The 25357-nt window shown below is 42.9% G+C and overlaps 2 protein-coding genes across 3 annotated transcripts in view; both read right to left on the bottom strand.

The window, feature by feature from the left end:
• The window catches only part of LOC106607930 (uncharacterized), a 58475-nt gene extending 53437 nt beyond the window's left edge, over positions 1–5038 (bottom strand). Inside the window, exons 1-10 of the mRNA XM_014205412.3 lie at positions 4885–5038; positions 3472–3595; positions 3170–3255; positions 2938–3052; positions 2607–2722; positions 1863–1948; positions 1590–1733; positions 691–807; positions 413–541; positions 165–238 (exon numbers count right to left, since the gene is read on the bottom strand). Of these exons, the coding sequence (XP_014060887.2) occupies positions 165–238; positions 413–541; positions 691–807; positions 1590–1733; positions 1863–1948; positions 2607–2722; positions 2938–3052; positions 3170–3255; positions 3472–3594 (990 nt within the window). The 5' untranslated portion in view covers position 3595; positions 4885–5038. The remainder of the gene's footprint in view (positions 1–164; positions 239–412; positions 542–690; positions 808–1589; positions 1734–1862; positions 1949–2606; positions 2723–2937; positions 3053–3169; positions 3256–3471; positions 3596–4884) is intronic.
• A 7364-nt stretch (positions 5039–12402) lies between these two features.
• fdft1 (farnesyl-diphosphate farnesyltransferase 1) lies at positions 12403–25357 on the bottom strand. 2 transcript variants are annotated; one of them, XM_014205420.3, is made up of 8 exons: positions 25106–25357; positions 22269–22366; positions 19005–19188; positions 16864–16992; positions 14419–14610; positions 14107–14283; positions 13787–13939; positions 12403–13646 (listed from the first exon to the last, which is right to left on the bottom strand). In XM_014205420.3, exons 1-8 carry the CDS (start codon positions 25202–25204, stop codon positions 13422–13424), a joined length of 1257 nt encoding a protein of 418 aa, XP_014060895.1. In that variant the 5' UTR covers positions 25205–25357; the 3' UTR covers positions 12403–13421. The 2 variants fall into 2 exon arrangements, with proteins under 2 accessions (XP_014060895.1, XP_014060898.1); XM_014205423.3 differs by having other exon boundaries at positions 24865–25119.

Genomic DNA, 25357 nt, shown 5'->3' with positions numbered 1-25357 from the left:
AAACCAACCCTAAGAGCATAGAATGAATCTAAAACGGATCAGTTATGAAACCCAAACATCCATACTGAGGATTATGCAGGACACCCTCGCTTTGAATTAGGAGGCAGGGTGGTGGATAGGCCATCGAGAGCAGCCTCTGAACACATCCTTAAAATATTTCTCTAAAGCCGGGGTATCCCCGCCACTATCTCTGATTCGATGCCACACTCATCCTTTCCCCGCAGGATCTTGAAGAACCCTTCAAAGAGAATCAATACAGACGAGTCAAACATTAGGCCGACGGTATCAGAGCACACCATTATACAGCATGTCACACCAACAGTATTACACATGAAGATATTGAAATGTCCATCTATGCAAAGCAAAATAAGAATATTGAGTCACAATGGCTTCTGCTGTTAGCCACCCTCACCATTGTCACCCCAGTCTGTGTTCCAGGAGTTGGCAACCAGCCAGTAGGGGGTGTCATTCTCCTTTCCCCAGCCCAGGATCTTGATGGCATGACCCCCCAGCATCTGTCCAGTCACATGCTGGTACACACCTGGCAACATAGGACAGGGATAAAGTGACCCCTTGGGAGTGTACAATCTGTCAGAGCATGTCAGATCTGTGAGTGCATGCATAGTCTATGGAGTGGGTGTTTGTGCTTGCGCCTCTGTGTGGATTTGTGTGAGAGAAAAAGAGTCTCACCTGTCTTGTAAAGGAGGAAGTCCTCATAGACAGAGAAGGCTGCCTCCACTGGGCCGTTCTTATAGAGCTCAGACATGATCTGCTGTTCCTTCGAGGGAACGCTGTACGTCTGCTTTCCTACAGGGGGCGACAGAGTGGTCAACACGCTGAGGAGGTACACAGTTGAGAAGTGGTGTAAAGTACTTAAGTAAAAATACTTTAAAGTACTACTTAAGTAGTTTTTTAGCGGGTATATATATGCATTACTATTTATATTTTTGGCAACTTTTACTTTACTACATTCCTAAAGAAAGCAATGTACTTTTTACTCCATACATTTTCCCTGACACCCAAAAGTACTTTGTTACATTTTTAATGCTTATCAGGACATGAAAATGGTCCAATTCACACACTTGTTAAGATACCATCCTTGGTCATCCCTACTGCCTCTGATCTGGCAGACTCACTAAACCCAAACGCTTCATTTGTAAATAATGTCTGAGTGTTGGACTGTGCCCCAGGTGATCTGTAAATTTAAAAAACAAAATAATGCTGCCATCTGGTTTGCTTAATATAAGGAACATGAAATTATTTATACTTATATTTTTGAAACTTAAGTATATTTCAGCAATTACATTTTCTTTTGATACTTAAGTATATTTAAGACAAAATACTTTAAAACTTTTACTCAAGTAATATTTTACTGGGTGACTCACTTATTTGAGTCATTTTCTATTAAGGTATCTTTACTTTTACTCAAGTATGACAATTGGTTACTTTTTCCACCACTGCAGTTGAGGCCAAGAACATAGCTGAAGGTAAGGTTATGATAATGTGACAGATCAGATTTAGCTACACTCGAACAACATTGTTTAAGTCTGAGGTGCTATTTAACAGTAGTACACAGTGAGGTCTCTTACCGAAGCGTTTGTCCTTCACGTAGGAGGGGGTGTATCCAGCGTTGCACTCAGACACACACTTAGGGGTGTCCCCCTCACCTATGCAGGGGGGGCGGGTTCCGTTCACGTGATGCTCACACGGAGCGATGCTATAAGGTCTGCAGCCTGTACGAGATACACACAGTCACTAAGGATGTCATTTTATCCTCTAGAAAGACAAAAATAGTCCACTGCTGACATTTATATTGCATCCATATTGTAGGTGTCACAATGCCAGTGCCATCCAGAACTCACCTATATTGGAGCCGTAAAGCCCCCCTGTAACCAGCCCAGAGTCAGCCCAGTAGTCCCAGGCAGCTGATGGGAAGCCCCCCATACACCTACACACACACCTCAGTCAGGCCATGTGAGCTTGCTTACAATGTCATGAGCTATCACATACACTGCTATTGGCTGTAATATACACTGTGTGTACAAAACATTAAGAACACGTACTCTTTCCATGACAGACTGAACAGGTCAATTCAGGTGAAAGCTATGATCCCTTATTGATGTCACTTGTTAAATCCACTTCAATCAGTGTAGATGAAGGGGAGGAGACACGTTAAAGAAGGATTTTTAAGCTTTGAGACAATTGACACATGGATTGTGTATGTATTCCATTCAGAGGGTGAATGGGCAAGAGAAGATTTAAGTGCCTTTGAACAAACGGTATGGTAGTAGGTGCCAGGCGCACCAGATTGAGCGTGTCAAGAACTGCAACGCTGCAGTTTCCTGTGTGTATCAAGAATGGTCCACCACCCAAAGGCCATTCGACCAAATTGACACAACTTTGGGAAGCACTGCAGTCAACATGGGCCAGCATCTCAGTGGAATGCTTGCGACACCTTGTAGAGTACATGCCCCAACGAATTGAGGCTGAGGGCAAAAGGAGAGGCTGCAACTCAATTTTAGAAATGTTTCCTTAATGTTTTGTACACTCAGTATATAATAAGCATAGGCTAAACCTGCTATACTTAAAGCCAAACACACACTCACCCCATGCCACAGGCATCACAGCATGACAACAGGTCCTCAGCTGAGATCTCCACGGAGACCTTGCCATTGCTATGGATACAATACCTGTCGGAGATGGCCTCAGCTGCCCCAAAGGCCTGTGGGTCGAAAATGCATGGGAGAGAAAGTTTAGGAGGCACAGCTACTCAGTCATAGCTACTAGGCTTTCAAATGAGTTATTCTCCTCTATCGCCGTCTCCTATCGCACTAACACAGCGGTTAGGCCCCTTTTAAAGGCTACTATTCTCCTCCTTACTCCTCTTTTTCCCTAATATCTTCCTCCATTCCTCTCTCCATCCATCCACCGTCTTACCCAGCAGGAGCCACAGGATCCCTGGTCTCTGATCTCTTTGATGGTGGGACAGTTGGGCCACTGCAGCCGTGCGTCAAAGCTGTCTGGCAGACTCATGTCCTCATCAGACTGCACCCTGTGGAGGGAGAAGAGGAACAAGCTTGGGCTTTGATAACTTATGTTGGCCTGCATGTGTAGGGTGGCATTAATTGGGTCCATTTCGGTCCATCCATACAGACAAACACACACTCACAGCTCTGGCAGCCTGGGTCCCTTCAGCAGGGTTCCACACAAACTCTTCACATAACTGATGTCAACGTTGTGGAAGTTCTGGCCAGCCTGGGGAGATGTAAAAAGAAAAAAAAAGAGGAAAGGAAAAGGAAAGAGTCAAGAGGGAGATAGGAGTGAGAGAATATGGAGAGATGAAGATCGGTGGAAAGATTTCAAAGAGAACATTTACATAGACTGGGTTGATTCATTATATTTGAATGAGTTAGATTATTATCTTTTATAACATTCTCATCTGCTATAACAGGAAGACCTGGTAGGACTTACCGCCCATGTGGTGTCTGCGTTGTTGATGTACTGAACCATCTCAGGAGACAGTAGAGGAAGGCGGGGCTTAGCCCAGCTAACAGACAGGGCCGAGAGAAGACACAGGAGGGCCAGACGACACATTCTGGAGGTGGACAGGAGACAACATGACTTAACTTTTGTATTTCAAACCATGATGTAGGCTACTTTCTGTCTACTGAGTGTAAGAATAGAGTTTGAGGTTGCAGCTCAGCACCTGTCACAAGGCAGCCTCCTCCCAGTAGACCACTAGAGCTGCAGAGGTGGAAGTGAGAATGAAAATGTACCTTGAGTTACATGGTTACTTATTAACAAGAGCTTTAAATCAGTGGCCTTACTGCAGGCTATTTAAGCAATAAGGACTGAAGGAGCAGCTGCATTTGGGGCCCTTTTTTTATATTTCGAGGAGGGGGAATTAAAAAAAATATGTATATATATATATTTTTTAATCAGCTTACTGCATTTCACCACATTTTGCCATGGTGCACAGAGAAAAATGCTGTTTTCTAGCTCATCTCATGCTTTTGTTCACCCATGAGGGTGAGAGAAAATGTTGCAGTTTTAGAGCAAATGTCCTTCAATTCTAAACATTTTGCTAGATACAGCCCTTAGTGTCACGTATACTCCCTCTCCGACCTCTACGTCATCAGGCTGCTGATTATCCCGCACACCTGTCACCATCGTCTCGCGCTCCTGCGCCTTATGATGCTCACCTGGGCTCCATCACCTCCTTGATTATCTTCCCTATATCTGTCACTCCCCTTGGTTCATTCCTCAGGTGTTATTGACTCTGTTTCATGTAAGTGTGTTTGTGGTTCGTGTTGATTGTTTATTTTATTAAAAACACTCACTCCATGAACTAGCTTCCCGATTGTCAGCGCACATCGTTACACTTAGCCTTGATATATTGGCCATATACCACAAACCCCTGAGGAGCCTTATTGCTATTATACACTGGTTACCAACGTCAATAGAACAGTAAACAAGTTTTTTTGCTTCATACCCAAGGTAGATTGTTTGATATACACACACGGCTAAAATGCTGTTTCAGCCAATCAGCATCCAGGACCCAAACCCAAAAGTTGCTGGTTCGAATATACACAGTATTTATTAGTAATAATACACTTGACAAATACTACAGTATAAACTGTATTATTCCTCTGACGTAAAATGAACACTCTTTAAAACATTAACATGTCACTATTGCAAACACTAAAGTTGATAATAGCACAATCAATTCAATTCAGAAACCCTCCCTCTTCTTTCAGTGATAGGCTCTGGCAAATAAACTATGGCTCGTTCTTTCATACCAAGACAAGTCTACCTCACAAATACTGGCACCTAGAGAGAAATACGCAGTTAAAATAACAAACCAGAACAAAACCTTATAGCTACCTGTATGGTTTGTGTGGTAGATGATCCTCAAACAGTTAATCAGTCAGTCTGTCAGTTCTTCTCTTATTCTGAATCTCTGCAGACTCTCCTGTTTTAAAGGAGCCTGGATTACTGTCACATGATCAGTCCAGTCTTTTGCCCTGGCATAAATGTCACATGATTGTGGCGAAGGCTATTTCCAAATGTTGATAACAAGTGCCCTGAAAGTTATTGTAAAATGTTTTCCTTGGATTGATACCATTTATGAAAGTCAAAGTTAATGAGCAACAGGTACTCTTATGTCTGCAACAATGTTACAAAACTGTAAGAAAAAAGCATTCCCTTTCTTCCATTCAGTTTGAGTTATGAAATGTTTGAAATAGAATGTACAGTCTTACATAAATGAAAATCACTGTTTTAGCGGTCTTTTCCCTCAGGACTTTGAACTAGCATGACTTGAGCTCGTCTTAAATAAGTGTACCATTTTACTGTCTGTAAACTATAAAACTATCATCCATTGTCTTGTCAGCAAAGTCAATGTCCAAAAAAACAGGGTTAATTTACAAAGGACCAACATTGATCTTTGTGACACTGATGAGGCAGAAAAGAAAACATTCATAAACACTTTATTTGGAGTCTTTTATTATTTGTTCAATTATGTACAAATGAAAACCTCACATTATATAGAAATATTCATATCTTCTTTGGTTGTGTACAAGGATACACCACACTACTGTAGCCTTCCTACTCACCAAAGCTCTGTGTTAAGGACACTTGGCAGCCTGCTACTATGTGCTCTGCTGCAGTCCCTCTTCTACCAGTCTCTGTATCAAAAATCAAATCAAATGTTATTTGCCACATGAGCCAAATACAATTCACCTTACAGTGAAATGCTTGCTTACAAGCCCTTAACCAGCAATGCAGTTTTAAGAAAAATAAGTGTTAGAAAGTATTTCCTAAAATAAAGTCAAGAGATTCTTAAAATTAGCCACCCTTTGCCTTGATGACAAATCAAACAACTACCTTATACACACAAATACACACAAATGTAAAGGGATGAATAAGAATATGTACATATAAATACATGGATGAGCAATGGCGTGCGGCATAGGTAAGATGCAGTAGATGGTATAGAATGCAGTATATACATATGAGATGAGTAATGTAGGATAATGTAAACATTATTAAAGTGGCGTTATTTAAAGTGACTAGTGATACCTTTATTAAGTCCATTTATTTAAGTGGCCAGAGATTTGAGTCTGTATGTTGGCAGCAGCCTCTCTATGTTAGTGATGGCTGTTTAACAGTCTGACGGCCTTGAGATAGAAGCTGTTTTTCAGTCTCTCGGTCCCAGCTTTGATGCACCTGTACTGACCTCGCCTTCTGGATGATAGTGGGGTGAACAGGCAGTGGCTCGGGTGGTTGTTGTCCTTGATGATCTTTTTGGCCTTCCTGTGACATCGGGTGCTGTAGGTGTCCTGGAGGGCAGGTAGTTTGCCCCCGGTGATGCGTTGGGCAGACCGTACTACCCTCTGGAGAGCATTGCGGTTGAGGGCGGTGCAATTGCCGTACCAGGCGGTGATACAGCCCGACAGGATGCTCTCGATTGTGCATCTGTAAAAGTTTGTCAGTGTTTTAGATGACAAGCCAAATTTCTTCAGCCTCCTGAGGTTGAAGAGGCGCTGTTGTGCCTTCTTCACCACGCTGTCTGTGTGGGTGGACCATTTCAGTTTGTCCGTGATGTATACGGCGAGGAACTTAAAACTTTCCACCTTCTCCACTACTGTCCCGTCGATGTGGATGGTGGGTGCTCCCTCTGCTGTTTCCTGAAGTCCACGATCATCTCCTTTGTTTTGTTGACGTTGAGTGAGAGGTTATTTTCCTGACACCACTCTCCGAGGGCCCTCACCTCCTCCCTATAGGCTGTCTCGTCGTTGTTGGTAAACAGGCCTACCACTGTAGTATCGTCTGCAAACTTGATGATTGAGGTGGAAGCATGTATGGCCACGCAGTCATGGGTGAACAGGGAGTATAGGAGAGGGCTGAGAACGCAGCCTTGTGGGGCCCCAGTGTTGAGGATCAGCGGGGTGGAGATGTTGTTTCCTACCTTCACCACCTGGGGGCAGCCCGTCAGAAAGTCCAGGACCCAGTTGCACAGGGCAAGGTCGAGACCCAGGGTAGTGTACAGTGTGATGGCAATTGCATCGTCAGTGGATCTACAGTGGACCTATTCTCTCAACCAACTTTATGAGGTAGTCACCTGGAATGCATTTCAATTAATAGGTGTGCTTTGTTAAAAGTTCATTTGTGGAATTTCTTTCCTTCTTAATGCGTTTGAGCCAATCAGTTGTGTTGTGACAAGGTAAGGGTGGTATACAGAAGATGGCCCTATTTGGTAAAAGACCAAGTCCATATTAAGGCAAGAACAGCTCAAATAAGCAAAGAGAAATGACAGTCCATCATTACTTTAAGACATGAAGGTCAGTCAAACCAAAACATTTTTGGAACTTTGAACGTTTCTTCAAGTGAAGTCGCAAAAACCATCACGCGCTATGATGAAACTGGCTCTCATGAGGACCGCCACAGGAAAGGAAGACCCCGAGTTACCTCTGCTGCAGAGGATAAGTTCATTAGAGTTATTAACTGCACCTCAGATTGCAGCCAAAATAAATGCTTCACGGAGTTCAAGTAACAGACACATCTCAACATCAACTGTTCAGAGGAGACTGTGGGAATCAGGCCTTCATGGTCAAATTGCTGCAAAGAAACCATTACTAAAGGACACAAATAATAAGTAGAGACTTGCTTGGGCCAAGAAACACAAACAAGGGACATTAGAATGGTGGAAATCTGTCATTTGGTCTGATGAGACCAAATTTGAGATTTTTGGTTTCAACCGCCATGTCTTTGTGACACGCAGAGTAGGTGAACGGATGATCTCCACATGTGTGGTTTCCACCGTGAAGCATGGAGGAGGAGGTCTGATTCTGTGCGGGTGCTTTGCTGGTGACACTGTCTGTGATTTTATTGAGAATTCAAGGCACACTTAATCAGCATGGCTACCACAGCAGTCTTCAGTGATACGACATCACATCTGGTTTGCGCTTAGTGGGACTATCATTTGTTTTTCAACAGGACAGTGACCCAACACACCTCCAGGCTGTGTAAGGGCTATTTGACCAAGAAGAAGAGTGATGGAGTGCAGCATCAAATGACCTGGACTCCACAATCACCCGACCTCAACCCAATTGAGATGGTTTGGGATGAGTTAGACCACAGAGTGAAGGAAAAGCAGCAAACAAGTGCTCAGCATCAGGGATGCAAACTGGTGAGGGCCCAAAAAGGTGACACTTTTCTTGCACCGAAACATGCAAAAAAATCCCTGTTAGGGGGGAAATGCCGATTTTAACTAATTAAACAACAAAGAATATGATCTACATGCTCAGTCTGTGTGTAAAATAAAAAATAACGTTCACTGAGTAAAAAATGTAATAATCCCCCCCCACTCACACACAAGTGTTACTGTCAAGTGCAACACAACAAAAAACCATGTTTTTGGGCTACACAACATTATTACATTGTACACTTTCTGCCTGTGGACATCTATTCTACAATGTGCCAGCAGAGCAAGATATCCTTTGTTGGCATAATTGATCTCTTTCAGGCAGATGGTACACCTGGCATACCCCTTTTATCTGCTGTATTGAAAAAGTAAGAAATAGGGAAAGTGTGTGGTGTTCCTTTCACCTTTATAGTGGCATCCAGCTTAAGCCAGGCCCAGCTCCAGCTACACTTCATCACTGAATCCACTTGTTTAACAAGCAACGCCTCATTTTCACCTAATTCTCTCTTTGTGAAAATTAACCACATACTGTAGAGGTTAAACATTAGTTCACAGATAGTAGTTAGTTTGCTAGCAAGTTAACTAGTCAACATTTCACAAAGATTGCCAGGGTCCAGTAAGCAACTAACGCGTTATAACGGTAAGGAGTCGTACACCAGTTAATACTACGGCGAATTGGTTAGCTCACTAATGTTAGCTCATCTGATGTTGTAACGTTAGCTAATTTTCACACTATAAACTCAATTATTTGATCAGTTAAGATGGCTAATGTTGCTCAACATTTCTCTGGTTAGCTAACGGAGAATTTGATCCAGCTAGCAAGATAACGTTACTCAACGCTAACAATACTTGTTCCACCACACTTTCTCCCTCACCTCAACCTATCCAAATGCCAGTTGTTTTTCGGTTACAGCTCATGAGGCGCTGATGCTGTAACTAGCAAATTGGTTGTCTCTTCTCTCTTCAGTAGCGTGCTGCATTCTGTTGTTATGTGAATGATTGGCTGAGCCTTGGATACAGCCAGTATTGCTCCAAATGCGAATCACACGTTCGCTTACAGCCAGTAGTGTGATCCTAAGCCAAGCCCATCCGCCCAAACTTTTCTCATTAGATCTACACGAATCATGTAGGTCATCTATTTTCGATTCAAAACGACGAATTTTTCCGAAAGGTGACTAGTTTGCATCCCTGCTGCATATGTGGGAACTCCTTCAAGGCTGTTGGAAAAGTATTCCAGGTGAAGCTGGTTGAGAGAATGCCAAGAGTGTGTAAAGCTGTCATCAAGGCAAAGGGTGGCTACTTTGAACAATCTCAAATATAAAATATATTTTGATTTGTTAAATACTTTTTTGGTTACAACATGATTCCATATGATATGTGTTATTTCATAGTGTTGAGTAGTGTCAGGAGTCTTATGGCTTGGGGGTAAGCCTTTTGGACCTAGACTTGGAACACCGGTACCTCTTGCCGTGCAGTAGCAGAAAGAACAGTCTATGACTAGGGTGGATAGAGTCGTTGGCAATTTTTAGGGCCTTCCTCTGACTACGCCTGGTATAGAGGTCCTGGATGGCAGGAAGCTTGGCCCAGTGATGTACTGGGCCGTACGCACTACCCTCTGTAGTGCCTTTCGGTCAGAGGCCGAGCAGTTACCATACCAGGCGGTGATGCAACCAGTCAGGATGCTCTCGATGGTGCAGCTGTATAACTTTTTGAGGATCTGAAAACCCATGCCAAATCTTTTCAGTCTCCTGAAGGGGAACAGGCGTTGTCGTGCCCTCTTCACGGCTGTCTTGGTGTGTTTGGACCATGATAGCTTGTTGGTGATGTGGAGTACAGGAGGGGACTGAGCACGCACCCCTGAGGGGCCCCCGTGTTGAGGATCAGTGTGGCAGATGTGTTCTTACCTACCCTTACCACCTGGGGGTGGCCCGTCAGGAAGTCCAGGATCCAGTTGCAGAGGGGTGTTTACTCCCAGGGTCCTTAGCTTAGTGATGAGCTTTGAGGGCACTATAGTGTTGAACGCTGAGCTGTAGTTAATGAATAGCATTCTCACATAGGTGTTCCTTTTGTCCAGGTGGGAAAGGGCCGTGTGGAGTGCAATAGAGATTGTGCATCTGTGGATCTGTTGGGCCGGTATGCAAATTGTAGTGGGTCTAGGGTTTATGGTATAATGGTGTTGATGTGAGCCATGACCAGCCTTTCAAAGCACTTCATGGCTACAGAAGTGAGTGCTACGGGTCGGTAGTCATTTAGGCAGGTTACCTTAGTGTTCTTGCGCATAAGGACTATGGTGGTCTGCTTGAAACATGTTGGTATTACAGAGGTTGAAAATGTCAGTGAAGACACTTGCATGTTGGTCAGCGCATGCTCGGAGTACACGTCTGGCCCTGCGGCCTTGTGAATGTTGACCTGTTTAAAGGTCTTACTCACATCGGCTACGGTGAGCGTGATCACACAGTCGTCCGAAACAGCTGGTGCTCTCATGCATGCTTCACTGTTGCTTTCCTCAAAGCGCTCATAGAAGTCACTTAGCTCGTCTGTTAGGCTCGTGTCACTGTATCATCTTACACTGGGCATGTCTCAAAAGACAAATCTGGCTTCCTCTCCTTGTCCCCTTTACTTTGTCCACAATGAGAAAGACACGGACATATAGATGAAAGCTAAGCTAGGCTTCTGTCATATTGTTTCATATTTGCTATTACGTCTTTTCAGATCAGTGCAGTTGAGGTAGAGAATACGAGGGGAGGAGGCAACTTTAGACTATTGAGATGTGCCCAGTTTACTATGATTGAATGTGACAACAGTGTCAATATGTAGCTATACTGTACATAAACATAGTACAGCCATCTTAGTTCTTTCTATGGAGATAGACAGACACTTATAAAACACATCAAACAGAACCATTGTGTTGTCATTACAATTGCTATTGACTGACATGAGATAAAAAAAATAACATTACAAACTAAGACAAAAAAAACTGACTACAATAGTATGTTTGTTCATCTCAATGTCCTGTATGTGTGTGTGAGCTGTGTGCTTTACGTTTGTGTGATGTGTCTAAGACTTTACTCAAACCTATTCACATTTTAAATGAAAGTTTCATTTGATAATACCAATCCATTATAGCTCTATTGGTATTCTCATTTTCAAAACATGTTGAAAAAAAATGTATGAACAGACCCAGGGCTGTGGTTACAAAATAACTAAAATCTACATAAAAATAAATCAAAACACTAAATTAGGAAAAGAGATGTGCCAGATACCGTGTGTATCTGACGTGAGTATGACAAGTGTAACGGAACGTAAGACTACTGCAAATCACTATCAAACACAATAAGACAACCCTGCTACCAGTGACTCCCACAGTACAGGCCTCTACGGACCATCACAGGTGAGTTAAACAGGACAGGTGAATGGGAGGGTAAGATTCCTCCAGGGGAGAGGGAGAACCAGGCCTCAGGAGAGGGGAGCATCTCAGTCATGCACCCCATGCAGGGTGAGGGTTAGTAGGGGTTGAGTGGGCTCAATGGCCCTGCATGTCTGCGGCGCCTGGAGGTTGTCCAGCTGTAGTGCTCAGGTACCAGCAGCTGAGGGCGGTGAGGATCATGGCAGCGGAGAACTATATGGGGGAGAGTCCTCTCCTGTATTGCACCCAGGATACACAGGGTTTTTGTCCCGGGACGCATCTGTCAGGGACACCCTCTGAAACAGGGCTCTTTCCGAAGGTTGATAACAAGTGCCCTGAAAGTTACTGGCCAGGTCACAGTTGTAAATGAGAACTTGTTCTCATTTGGCCTACCTGGTTATATAAAGCTGAAATACATTTTTTTTTTTATTAAAAGCTGTCAAATGATACAATTTATTTAAGTCAAAGTTAATGAGCATCAGGTACTCACTGGAATTATGTCTGCATTGAACCAATGTTAGAAAACTAAGAAAAAAGGCATTCACCTTATTCCATTGAATTTGAGTTATGAAATGTTTGAAGTAAAATATACAGGCTTAGCAGTATTTTTCCCCAGGACTTTGAACTAGCATGACTTGAACTCTACTTTAATGAATGCACAATTTTACTGTGTAAACTATAAAACTATCATCCATTGTCTTGTCAGCAAAGTCAATGTCCAAAAAAAACTGGGTTATCTTACAAAGGACCAACATTGATCTTTGTGACACTGATGAAAAATAAACATTCAGAAACACTATTGTCTTTTATTCTTTTTTCAATGATATACAAATTAAAATATAACATTACATAGCAATATTCATGTCTTCTTTGGTTGTGTACAAGGATACACCACACTACTGTAGCCTTCCTACTCACCAAAGCTCTGTGTTAAGGACACTTAGCAGCCTGCTACTATGTGCTCTGCTGCAGTCCCGCTTCTACCAGTCTCTGTATCATCTTACACTGGGCATGTCTCAAAAGACAAATGTGGCTTCCTCTCCTTGTCCCCTTTCCTTTGTCCACAATGAGAAAGACACGGACATATAGCTGTACATAAACACAGTACAATCATCTTAGTTCTTTCTATGGAGATAGACAGACACTTATAAAACACATCAAACAGAACCATTGTGTTGTCATTACAATTGCTGTTGAAAATAACATTACAAACTAAGGCAAAAGAACCGACTATAAGAAATGCACAATGGTTTTGTTGATGTTTCTTAATCTCAATGTCCTGTATGTGTGTGAGCTGTGTGCTTTAAGTTTGTGTGATGGGTCCAAGACTTTACTAAACCCTATTCACATTTCAAATTAATGTTGAAAAAAAATTGAAATACCAATCCATTAAAGCTCTATTGGAATTCTCCCTTTCAAAACATGTTGAAAAAATGTAACATACAAAAACCAGGACTGTGGTTACAAAATAACTAAAATCAACATTAAAAACAAACCAAAAAAAACAAATGAGGAAGAGAGATGTGCCAGATGCCGTGTGTATCTGACGTGAGTATGACCAGTGTGTTAGAAAATAATGTTACGGAACGTAAGACTACTGCAAATCACTATCAAACACAATAAGACAACCCTGCTACCAGTGACTCCCACAGTACAGGCCTCTACGGACCATCACAGGTGAGTTAAACAGGACAGGTGAATGGGAGGGTAAGATTCCTCCAGGGGAGAGGGAGAACCAGGCCTCAGGAGAGGGGAGCATCTCAGTCATGCACCCCATGCAGGGTGAGGGTTAGTAGGGGTTGAGTGGGCTCAATGGCCCTGCATGTCAGCAGTGCCGGGAGGTTGTCCGGCTGTAGTGCTTAGGTACTGCCAGCTGAGGGCGGCGAGGATCATGGCAGCGGAGAGGTACATGGGGGAGAGGTGGGCAGTCCGGGAGGCCAGGGTGGCTTGGGAGAGAGTCCTCTCCTGGATCACACCCAGGATAAACAGGGTTTTGTCCCGGGATGGATCTGTCAAGGACACCCTCTGTAGCATCTGGAGAGAGAGAGAAAAAGAAAGAGCGAGAGAGGTCAGAAAACTCACAAACAAAGTAAGAACACACACTCAGATGCACAATAACACAAACAAACACGTTTGAATACATGACACACCCACAGATACACACACACACACACCTCCTGGCTGTATTGGGCCATGATGCTTTGCACGGCACCCATGTTGGTGGCTTGCATCATGAGGGTGACGGCCTGACCCTTCCTGATTTTCACCACGCCCTGGAATACCTGAGGGTTGTTGTAACAGGCTGAGAGGGTCGCTATCGCCATCACCTGGACATTATTGAGACACACAGTACAGCAAAATGAAATGCTTCCTGAGGATCCTGACTCAAACAACCAGGAATGAAAAGTGAAAACGTGTTGAAATGAAATGCAACTAGCAGCTTTCTCCAGTGGGAATGTACTTTGAAATGTAACACTTCAATGGTAGCATTTACCTGTGGTATGGCGCAGAAGTTGAAGACGCTCTGGTTGCGTAGGCGTGCCAGATAGGTGATGACATCAGGGACGTGGCGCAGGGCGTCTGTCACCAGCAGGTTGAGACAGGACAGGGCTGAGGTCAGCTGGTCAGGCTCTGCCAGGTCCTCCAGACGACACGCAAACTGACTCCATGCCTACAGAGGGACATGCAACACACACATTAACTACACACACCCCATTAATGACACATGCAGTGCACACACACACACCACACACACACACACACACACACACACACACACACACACACACACACACAGTGTAGTTACCTCTTGTGGCCAGAAGGCCCTCGCCACCTGTATATCCTCCAGGTAGTCTCTGATGATGTTGGTCTTCTGGAGGAACAGGCCCATGGAGTTGGCTAGCTCTGTGTCTTTGCCCACCTCTGGGTCCTCCAGCTGGGAGGCAGAGAACAGCTGGGACAGGCCTATACCCACCAGCCCTGCCACATAGTGACAGTACTGCACGGGGGAAGGGGGTAATGTTAATACACATGTATTTAACACTCAAATCTATTACAGACTGGTGTGAAGTGAAGAAATCAGTGGGTTTAAGTGACTTTCATGTAGCATCAAGCTATTTGTCATTTGATACACATCAGGCTACCACTAGGTTATAGTGATACACATCAGGCTACCACTAGGTTATAGTGATACACATCAGGCTACCACTAGGTTATAGTGATACACATCAGGCTACCACTAGGTTATAGTGACACACATCAGGCTACCACTAGGTTATAGTGACACACATCAGGCTACCACTAGGTTACAGTGACACACATCAGGCTACCACTAGGTTACAGTGACACACATCAGGCTACCACTAGGTTATAGTGACACACATCAGGCTACCACTAGGTTATAGTGACACACATCAGGCTACCACTGGGTTATAGTGACACACATCAGGCTACCACTAGGTTATAGTGATACACATCAGGCTACCACTAGGTTATAGTGATACACATCAGGCTCCACTAGGTTACAGTGATACACATCAGGCTACCACTAGGTTATAGTGACACACATCAGGCTACCACTAGGTTATAGTGATACACATCAGGCTACCACTAGGTTATAGTGATACACATCAGGCTACCACTAGGTTATAGTGATACACATCAGGCTACCACTAGGTTATAGTGATACACATCAGGCTACCACTAGGTTATAGTGACACACATCAGGCTACCACTAGGTTATAGTGATACACATCAGGCTACCACTAGGTTATAGTGACACACATCAGGCTACCACTAGGTTATAGTGATACACATCAGGCTACCACTAGGTTATAGTTACACACATCAGGCTACCACTAGGTTATAGTGACACACATCAGGCTACCATTAGGTTATAGTGATACACATCAGGCTACCACTAGGTTATAGTGATACACATCAGGCTACCACTAGGTTATAGTGACACACATCAGGCTACCACTAGGTTATAGTGATACACATCAGGCTACCACTAGGTTATAGTGATACACATCAGGCTACCACTAGGTTACAGTGATACACATCAGGCTACCACTAGGTTATAGTGATACACATCAGGCTACCACTAGGTTATAGTGATACACATCAGGCTACCACTAGGTTATAGTGATACACATCAGGCTACCACTAGGTTATAGTGATACACATCAGGCTACCACTAGGTTATAGTGATACACATCAGGCTACCACTAGGTTATAGTGATACACATCAGGCTACCACTAGGTTATAGTGACACACATCAGGCTACCACTAGGTTATAGTGATACACATCAGGCTACCACTAGGTTACAGTGATACACATCAGGCTACCATTAGGTTATAGTGATACACATCAGGCTACCACTAGGTTATAGTGATACACATCAGGCTACCACTAGGTTATAGTAATACACATCAGGCTACCACTAGGTTATAGTTACACACATCAGGCTACCACTAGGTTATAGTGATACACATCAGGCTACCACTAGGTTATAGTGACACACATCAGGCTACCATTAGGTTATAGTGATACACATCAGGCTACCACTAGGTTATAGTGATACACATCAGGCTACCACTAGGTTACAGTGATACACATCAGGCTACCACTTAGGTTATAGTGATACACATCAGGCTACCACTAGGTTATAGTGATACACATCAGGCTACCACTAGGTTATAGTGATACACATCAGGCTACCACTAGGTTATAGTGATACACATCAGGCTACCACTAGGTTATAGTGATACACATCAGGCTACCACTGGGTTACAGTGATACACATCAGGCTACCACTAGGTTATAGTGATACACATCAGGCTACCACTAGGTTATAGTGATACACATCAGGCTACCACTGGGTTACAGTGATACACATCAGGCTACCACTAGGTTATAGTGACACACATCAGGCTACCACTGGGTTCTTTTTAAATAGGGAGCAAATCGGTTTTAGCACTTTTATTTCCATGACTGATCAAAACTTGTTTTCCAATGCTCCCTCGTCTCTGCAGCAGACATATGGTGAGCAATGTTTGGAACATCGAATCACAATTAATCACAGTATCGAATTGCAATACATATCGCATCACCACCTACGTATCGTAATAATATTGTATCGTGAAGTCCCTGGCAATTCCCAGCTCTACTAGGTTATTAACCAGCAAATGTGGAGCCGTTAGTCTAACACTTGTATAATGCTTGCCTAACACTAAGGTACCATTTACCTGGTCCCACTCCTTCATGGAGCCCACTTTCTTCTCCAGAAACTCAGCCATTCCAACTCCCATGCGGTGGCAGATATCCGAGATCACATCCTGGTATGCCTGACCCAGGTTCCTGAACTCCAAGGAAATCTGAACAGAAAAGAGATTCATTTAAATACACACACATAGCATGATGACAGATGCCCATTGTATGATGTCTGCTACATATTTCATTGTCATGACAGTGTTATGCAATCCTTATGTAAAAAAAGGCAGGCCCATTCCACCTGACTGGCATGTAGCCCTGTCAATCACCCTTCAGACCTCTGTTCATCCAACCAATCAGGGAGCTTCGATGCACTGCAAGACAACGACTCCGCTCACCTCTAGTTAGTGCATGTTTTTCCATTGCAAACGAAGAAGCAAATAGTTGTGTTGCTGACAGACTGTCACATGCTGTTCCTAACTGAAGTGTTGTCTATCCATTGACAAGTGTTGGAAATGTTATTGGGTGTAATATACACTGATTATACAAAACATTAAGAACACCTGCTCTTTCCATGACATAGACTGACAAGGTGAATCCAGGTGAAAGCTATGAACCCTTAGTGATGTTACTTTAATTCACTTCAATCAGTGTAGATGAAGAGGGGAGACAGGTTAAAGAAGGATTTTTGAGCCTTCAGACAATTAAGACATGAATTGTGTATGTGTGTCATTTAAGAGGGATAATGGGCAAGACAAAAGATTTAAGTGCCTTTGAATGGAGTATGGTAGTAGATGCCAGGCGCAGCGGTTTGAGTGTGTCAAGGTCTGCAACGCTGCTGGGTTTTTCACACTCAACAGTTCAAGAATGTGTATCAAGAATGGTCCACCACCCAAAGGACATCCAGCCATCTTGACATAACTGTGGGAAGCATTGGAGTCAACATGGGCTAGCATCCCTGTAGAACACCTAAGACACCTTGTAGAATCCATGCCCTGTCGAATCAAGGCTGTTCTGAGGGCAAAAGGGGGGAGGTGCAACTTAATATTAGAAAGGTGTTCATAATGTTTGGTATACTCAGTGTAAGTGAGTTATGGTTACCTTATCATGTAACTTAGCATGATAAGATACATTGTTGTTTGCTAGCCTTCAGCTTACGCTAGCTCTACTGTATATTTGGATTAGAGAGGAATGTTTGTAGGTACCCAGTGCATGCTATTTTCTATCAGTGTGCTTATCATTGCTATGTGTTTTTGTAGAATACCAATAGGTCTAGTCCTTATTGTATTAGCAGTATGTATTGTTGGTATGCTACCGCTGCAATGCTTATAGCCTACATACCGCTGTAGTGATTTGCGCATGTCAGTATAGAGATTCTGGAAGCATCTAGAAGGTTCCGGTTCCTTCTGGGCACCCACGCATGCGCAGTGATTATTTATGATAGTGCCACCAGAGGCCTGCTAAATAAGATTTAGCTCTAGTGTGTAAATATCCCTGTTAATACCATTGCATTCACCAATATGCTTATATTAAGGGCTCCGATTGGCGCAGAGGTGTAAGGCACTGCATCTCAGTGCAAGAGGCATCACTGCAGTCACTGGTTCTAATCCAGGCTGCATCACATCCGGACGTGATTGGGAGTCCCATAGGGTGGCGCACAATTGGCCCCGCGTTGTCCAGGTTTGGCCGGGGTAGGTTGTCATTGTAAATAAGAATTTGCTCTTAACTGACTTGCCTAGTTTATATATATATATATATATATATATATATATATATAATGTTCAGTCTCTCTACATTGCTAGTAGATTTGTATATTATTGCACATGTATTTATCTTAGTATCTTGTAATATGTCCTCATGATTGTATTGTTCCTCCCTTTTTAGAACCACGTAAAATACCTCAAATGGAAGCAGATGTGTCCACATGTGTGTGGTGGTGACAAAGTGTACAGTAATGGGCCTCAACATCATATTCTAACCCGACAACACTATAGTGGGCAGATCTAACTGAATCAGTTTGAAGTAACTAGCGGGTGAGGAGTCAGGAGCCAACCACTCAGACGAGCTTGCGATAGTTTTTACACGTTCCTAGCTCTTGACGGATTTAGAGACCAACAGATTTTTACACTTTATGTACGGTTATATAGTACGCAGTAGTGTCAGCGGTTCCACTGACCGTGGGGAAGTCCTCCAGGACCTGCCTGTCCTTCTCGTGGCTCTCAGTGAAGCACCAGTTGGCCTGGTAAAGGTACGTGTGGAAGTCATTCAGCATGGGCACCTTCTTCTCCAGGGGGATGGTCATATCATCTTCCACCGTGTCAAGGGCCCGTAGGACCAGGTAGAAGATACACACCGCATGCCTGGACAAAAAGAAGGGACAGGGGAAGAATTCATTTATTTGAGAAGGTTAGGACCTGCTCACTGAAAACCGAACTGTTACAGAGTGAGCAGGAAGGAGCTGACACCAACCCTGGGCATTCAGGAAGGAGCTGACAGACACCAATATTGAACTTTAATGTAACACTTGACATGTGATGTTTGGTATGAAGCTTAATTCATTTTACTGCCGGGACTCGTGTGTGAACTAGCTACTGTAGGTCCTCTGTGTAGGGAAACTGCATGCCATTTGAATGATGTAAAAAACCTGTAAGCAACCTTCCGGAACACACACACTTTGCTCTTAAAACCAGCTGTGTCACTTCTGTACACTGAACGGTGGGATTAGACACAATGTACAACTGGCTGCAATACAAGCAGTTTACATTGAATTCCACCACCAAAAAATCAGTTCAGTTACCGCGGGCCTACAACTTGCCTACAGCTTGTGCACTTGCAGCTATACTGTATGTTTGTCACTTGAAGTTTAGGCTATTTTACTGTCATATCAAAATATGTTTGTTTTAAGCCCTAAAGAGGTAAAGAAGTGAACTCAAGGTCAAAACTGATTACTGACCATATGTTCCAGGGTCAATAATAAAAATAACCTAAAATCCTCCAAGTTCCAATATCTCATTTTGTCTGGCATGTGCCAAAGTGCTGCCATTCAGCTGTCATGGTTCCTTACTTGGACAGGCTGGAGAGACACCTCTTACTAGGGACGTCAAAGGTTCAGGTTCCTGCACAGTCACTCCTTTTGTTTTTACACTGCTACTTGCTGTTTATTATCTATGCATAGTCACTTTACCCCTCTACCTACATGTACATATTACCTCAATTACCTCGACTAAGCTGTACCCCTGTACATTGACTCGCTACCAGTACCCCATTATTGTTATTGTGGTACTTTTTTAAAAACATTTTATTTAGTTAATATTTTTCTTAACTCTTATTTTCTTAACTGCATTGTTGGTTAAGGGCTTGCAAGTAAGAATTTCATGCTAAGGTCTACACCTGTTGTATTCGGCGCATGTGACAAATAAAAATGGATTTGATTCGAAGCTCTAGTCTAGAGCGCCCAGTGAAATGATGTTTAGGAGTATTTTTAAACTCGCTCTATGGTTAAAGTAGTAAGAAATATATGTAATTATTGTAAAAATCTATGACTGTGCTTAATTTACTATCATCCTAAATTTAAATATTCAATTAGTTTGACATGTTGAATTATTTTATATTACGCTAATTTCCCAACGGTAGACAGAACGTGTCACTGCATTACACAGACAAACATTTTCACCACACAATATTTACAGGAAATACACATCCTTTTCACCTCAGACTGGTGATGATAGTGTAAATGTTTATAGTAATCACAATTACACAAAATTGATTGCTTAAAACAGACCAATATCTTTGCTTTAGTACCAATGTTTTTGTCATATGCGCCTGTTGGTGACAGGTCTTACCCTGCGTTCATAACCAATTGGGAAGGTCGAATTTACCACATACAACTGGGAAAAATCCACTTCAGTGCCCCTCCAACTGGTAATTACTGGTGGGAAACTCGACTATCATCCCTGAGCTTCGACTTCTCCCACATGCTGACCTCTGACGTCACCTACTAAGGAAATGACCTCAATTACAGCATTTCCATCAGTTCAATGCAACAATAAACATTATTTATAAAAGGCAATCTATTAATATGGTTTTTGAACACTATAATAGGAGCATGATAGCTGTACTTTTATTTATAGTTGATGCAGTTTGTTGGTCATTAGCCAATCGCCGCTTCTCAACGAGATCAAAACATGTGAATGCATCCAACTGGTATTCATGACTTCACAACTACTAATATCTACCTTCCCACTTGGTTATGAATGCAGCATTAGAACGTGCCTGTCATTTTCCAGACCACGGTGGGAAGAAAAATGTGGGGGATCCTCCTACAAAAAAAACATCTAGGGCCTCAATACCACACGGTTTTGAGGGTCACACGATCACAGAAATGCGTGCCAAACCCTGTCACTATTTAGAAATTGATGTGAGAATATGATTTGCCGAAGTTAGCCAGTAGAAAAAGGATTACAGAAGGAAATACAACACTTTTCAACAGGTTAAGACTTTTCCTACTAGTTAACTTCAGAAAATCATTCTCACATCGATTTATAAATAGCAACAGGGGTCATTAGACTTTCAAATCCGTGTGTGGTATTAAGACTAGAGACGTTTGCAGGAAGAATTGTTTCTCATCATCGTGGTTCCATTGATTTCAATACAAATAGATGTGAGTGATTAATTTCTGATGAAAATGTTAGGACTGGCACACTGAAAACCTAACTGTTACAGAGTGAGCAGGAAAGGGCTGACACCAATATTGAACTTTAATGTAACACTTGACATGTGATGTACAGTATGGTATGAAGCTTAATACATTTTACTGCCGGGACTCGTGCCTCAACAAAGTGTGAACTAGCTACTGTAGGTCCTATGTGTATGGAAACGTCATGCGCTTTGAATGACAGCTGTAAAAACCTGTAAGCTACCATTCGGGAACACGCACAAACACACACAATTTGTACTTAAAACCAGCTATGCCACTTCTGTAAACTGAATGGTGGGAATAAAATAGACACAGTGCTGCTGCAGGGGAATATGGCTGGCTGTAATATAGTTATAAGCAGTCACATTGAATTCCTCAGCAAGCAAATCAGTTCAGTTACAGTAGTGCCCTACAGTGCCCCACTATAGCTTGTGCACTTGGCTATACATTTGCCACTTTGTAGGCTAGTTTAGACTACTTTTCTGTCATATTAAAATCAGTTTCTTTTCCTGATTTAAAATGGGTAAATAAGCGAACTCAAGGTCAAAACTGACCATTGTTCCAGGGTCAATAATAATAACCTAAAATCCTCCCAAGTTCCAATAGCCTATCACATTTTTGTCGTGTATTTGCCAAAGTGCTGACATTCAGCTGTCATGGTTCCTTGTTTACTTCGACATGCTGGAGACACACCCCTTACCTGCATGGTTGGAGAGCAAAGTTGGCAAGGTTATGCAAACTTACCGTAACTCTCCGTCTAGCGCCTGGATAACAGCGGCGAAACTGCGACTGGTCTGGTTCAGATAGAGGTAGCATGTCCGCAGGCTCGCACTCATGGATTCCTGGCAAGAGAAACAGAGAAACACGGGGTGTCGGTAAGAGCCTACTGTCCGCAAAGCGCTGGGGCGGGCGGCCCAACATCCCTCCTGCACGCCCCTCTCGCCCAGCCGTCCCCCGGAGAGAAGGGACCGTGAAGCGGGTCCAGGGCTCCGCGGGGTGACGCAGAGAGAGCGCTTGAACACCGTGAGAGAAACCGGACACTTGCAGCAAGCTCCGGCCATATGAGGAAAATGGACGCTCAGCCTTCCATGAGCAATTTAGACAACATTGTTGGCTATCCAGTTATTAATATCCGTGGTATTCATTCGCGCGCGCAGTTCAGCAGAGGACATGGGCTGTTACTCTGTAGCGGGGTGAACACTTTATGAAGTTATAGACTTTGCAGGGTGGGGTCAGTCGGTGATTTTTAAACAAGTCTCACGGCCTATACAGTCTCCAGACCAGAGTAATAAATCCATCCACATACCTCGAAGAATTTGTCCACGGGCGCACCCATTGAGCGCAGCAGTAGGCTGTGATGCAGTTTGACATCGGAGCCCCTCCCACTTCAGTCATAACACAGCAATGTTTTCTGCCAGAGTAACAGTACCCCCCCCAACAACATGTAACACACTATACGCCATGTTTGCTAAACATTGGACACAGACCTATCAATTCCCCAAAATAATGATCATGCACATTATTCACACATAACGAAACGTTTTATTGTGTAAGCCTATGTGTTTCTCTCTGCAATCGTAATTTGAATTGCGTAGACTTATTTGGCCAACCCACTGACGCATAAGAAGTTGCTTGCCTACAATTTCCTCTAACAATTTTCTCAACATTGCAAAACGCATGAACATGAGGAAATGTTGAGCTGACTGACAGATGATGCTGTACTGTCATCTAGTGGCAGACAGTAGCAAAAACAAAGTGTTTGTATTATGCCAGGGTTCGCCAACTGGCGGCCCGCGGGCTTGATTGTATTTGGTCCCCAAGCATTCTGAGCAAAATAAATAATATAAACAATATATATAAAATGATTATAATGTTGGACATAAAATACTGTAAAAACACCAGCAAATCAGCTCCAAGTGATTTTACTTTTGTAAATCTGTTCCAAAGTATTCCCACGCATAATAGAGAGATAAACAGTATGGGATCATATACAAATGTAAGCAAGGTTTGAAATGATTGTGTTTAGTTAAATATTATATCCGTTTGGGCGTCTTGCGGTCAATTTGCAGTTTACAAATGATTTGTAATTATGTTCTGGCCACTGACCATCCATTCAAGAAAAAATCGTCCAGCGGCTGAATCTAGTAGATAATCCCTGCATTATGCCCATCGTGGACTGGCAGGCTGCTCTGAACTCAGACGCACACCATCGTGCACTAGCCAGGGGAAGCCACCACGCGCTTTCACATTTTCGCATGTAACTGGACTCTTGATTCAAGAAAATCGGCCCCCTTTAATTGACACCTGAAGTGTCTTATTTCAAAGCTAGCTCTCGTCATAAAATACTCTATATTTGGCTATAACGTTATAAAAGTGTCATTCATCCATCATAAAGGGAAATGCTACTGGACATTCACAGTGGTGTAAAGTACTTACGTAAAAATATTTTAATGTCCGGGTTAGGTTTGGCCGGGGTAGGCCGTCATTGTCAATAAGAATGTGTTCTTAACTGACTTGCCTAGTTAAATAAAGGTTAAATAAAATAAATAAAGGTTTTGGGGGGTATCTGTACTTTACTATTTATATTTTTGACAACTTTTACTTTTACTTCAATACAGAACATTCTGTACTTTTTATGTACATTTTCCCTGAAACCCAAAAGTACTCGTTACATTTTGAATGCTTAGCAGGACAGAAAAAGGTCCAATTCGCACACATATCACGAGAACATCCCTGGTCATCCCTACTGCCTCTGATCTAGCAGACTCACTAAACACAAATGCTTTGTTTGTAAATGATGTCTGAGTGTTGCAGTGTGACCCTGGATATCCGTATATAAAAAAATGGTGCTGTCTGGTTTGCTTAATATAATGCATTTTTTTATTAGTCATACTTTTACTTTTGATACTTAAGTATATTTCAAACCAAATACTTTTAGATTTTTACTCAAGTACTATTTACTGGGTGACTTTTACTTGAGTCATTTTCTATTAAGGTATCTTTACCTTCAACTTTTTCCACCACTGGACATTCAACTATCATCATTCCAGGTCAAAGCGGTGTTTAAAGTGTCGGAAATCAGGCATTACCTGCGCCGCCAAACAAACAGGCGCACAGCATCTGCTGCCGGAATGAACCCACAAAGGCTATTATATAACGCAAATCCCAGCCATTAAGTCAACGGTTATCCTTCTCTCTAGCCTGAACTGCGCATCTATTATTTATTCTAGGCCTAGACAATACAAAACATTGCTGTGAGAAATAGAGTTAGAATAGGCTACCCTTCTAGTTCATTCAGGTAGTTAGTTGACTAGGTAACCTATTACTGTTACTACTGTACCATTGCTCCTGTAGAATGTGTCTACGCATTTGATGAAGCCAGAAGCATTGTTGTGTAGAAAATGCAAGTGGGCCAATGTTGACGAGATGCATGGATACAGACTGGCACTGTTAGCGCGCACATTATGTTGTGTAGGTCTATGCTATTCCAAAATGTATAAGAAACGACAATAGCGAGTCGTGCCGTAGCCTAGGTTACAGGTAGGCAATACTCGAGGGGTTTAGAGCAGATAGCTACTCACATAGTCCAACTTGGGCATCACAGTGCGACAGCCCCCCATTTTAAACTTGAACAGGTTGAATATTTCCTCCGGGTGTCCTAACGATTTTACGATATCCATGTTTTATCTTTTGACCACACGTACGCCGATGATGCTTTCTTGTATCGTGTGTTTATTCCACCCAAGTGCGCTTAAAACCTGGCAATATTTTCTCCATTCAAACGTTGAGCCGCTGAGCTATAGAGCAGCCGGCCCCCTTCCACCGAAAAAAAG

This window comes from Salmo salar, chromosome 06 (genome assembly GCF_965601325.2).
Source record: "Salmo salar chromosome 06, fSalSal1, whole genome shotgun sequence".
Classification (NCBI taxonomy): Eukaryota; Metazoa; Chordata; class Actinopteri; order Salmoniformes; family Salmonidae; genus Salmo; species Salmo salar.
Note: the sequence above shows the minus strand (reverse complement) of the source record. Positions and strands in the feature narration are given on the sequence as shown.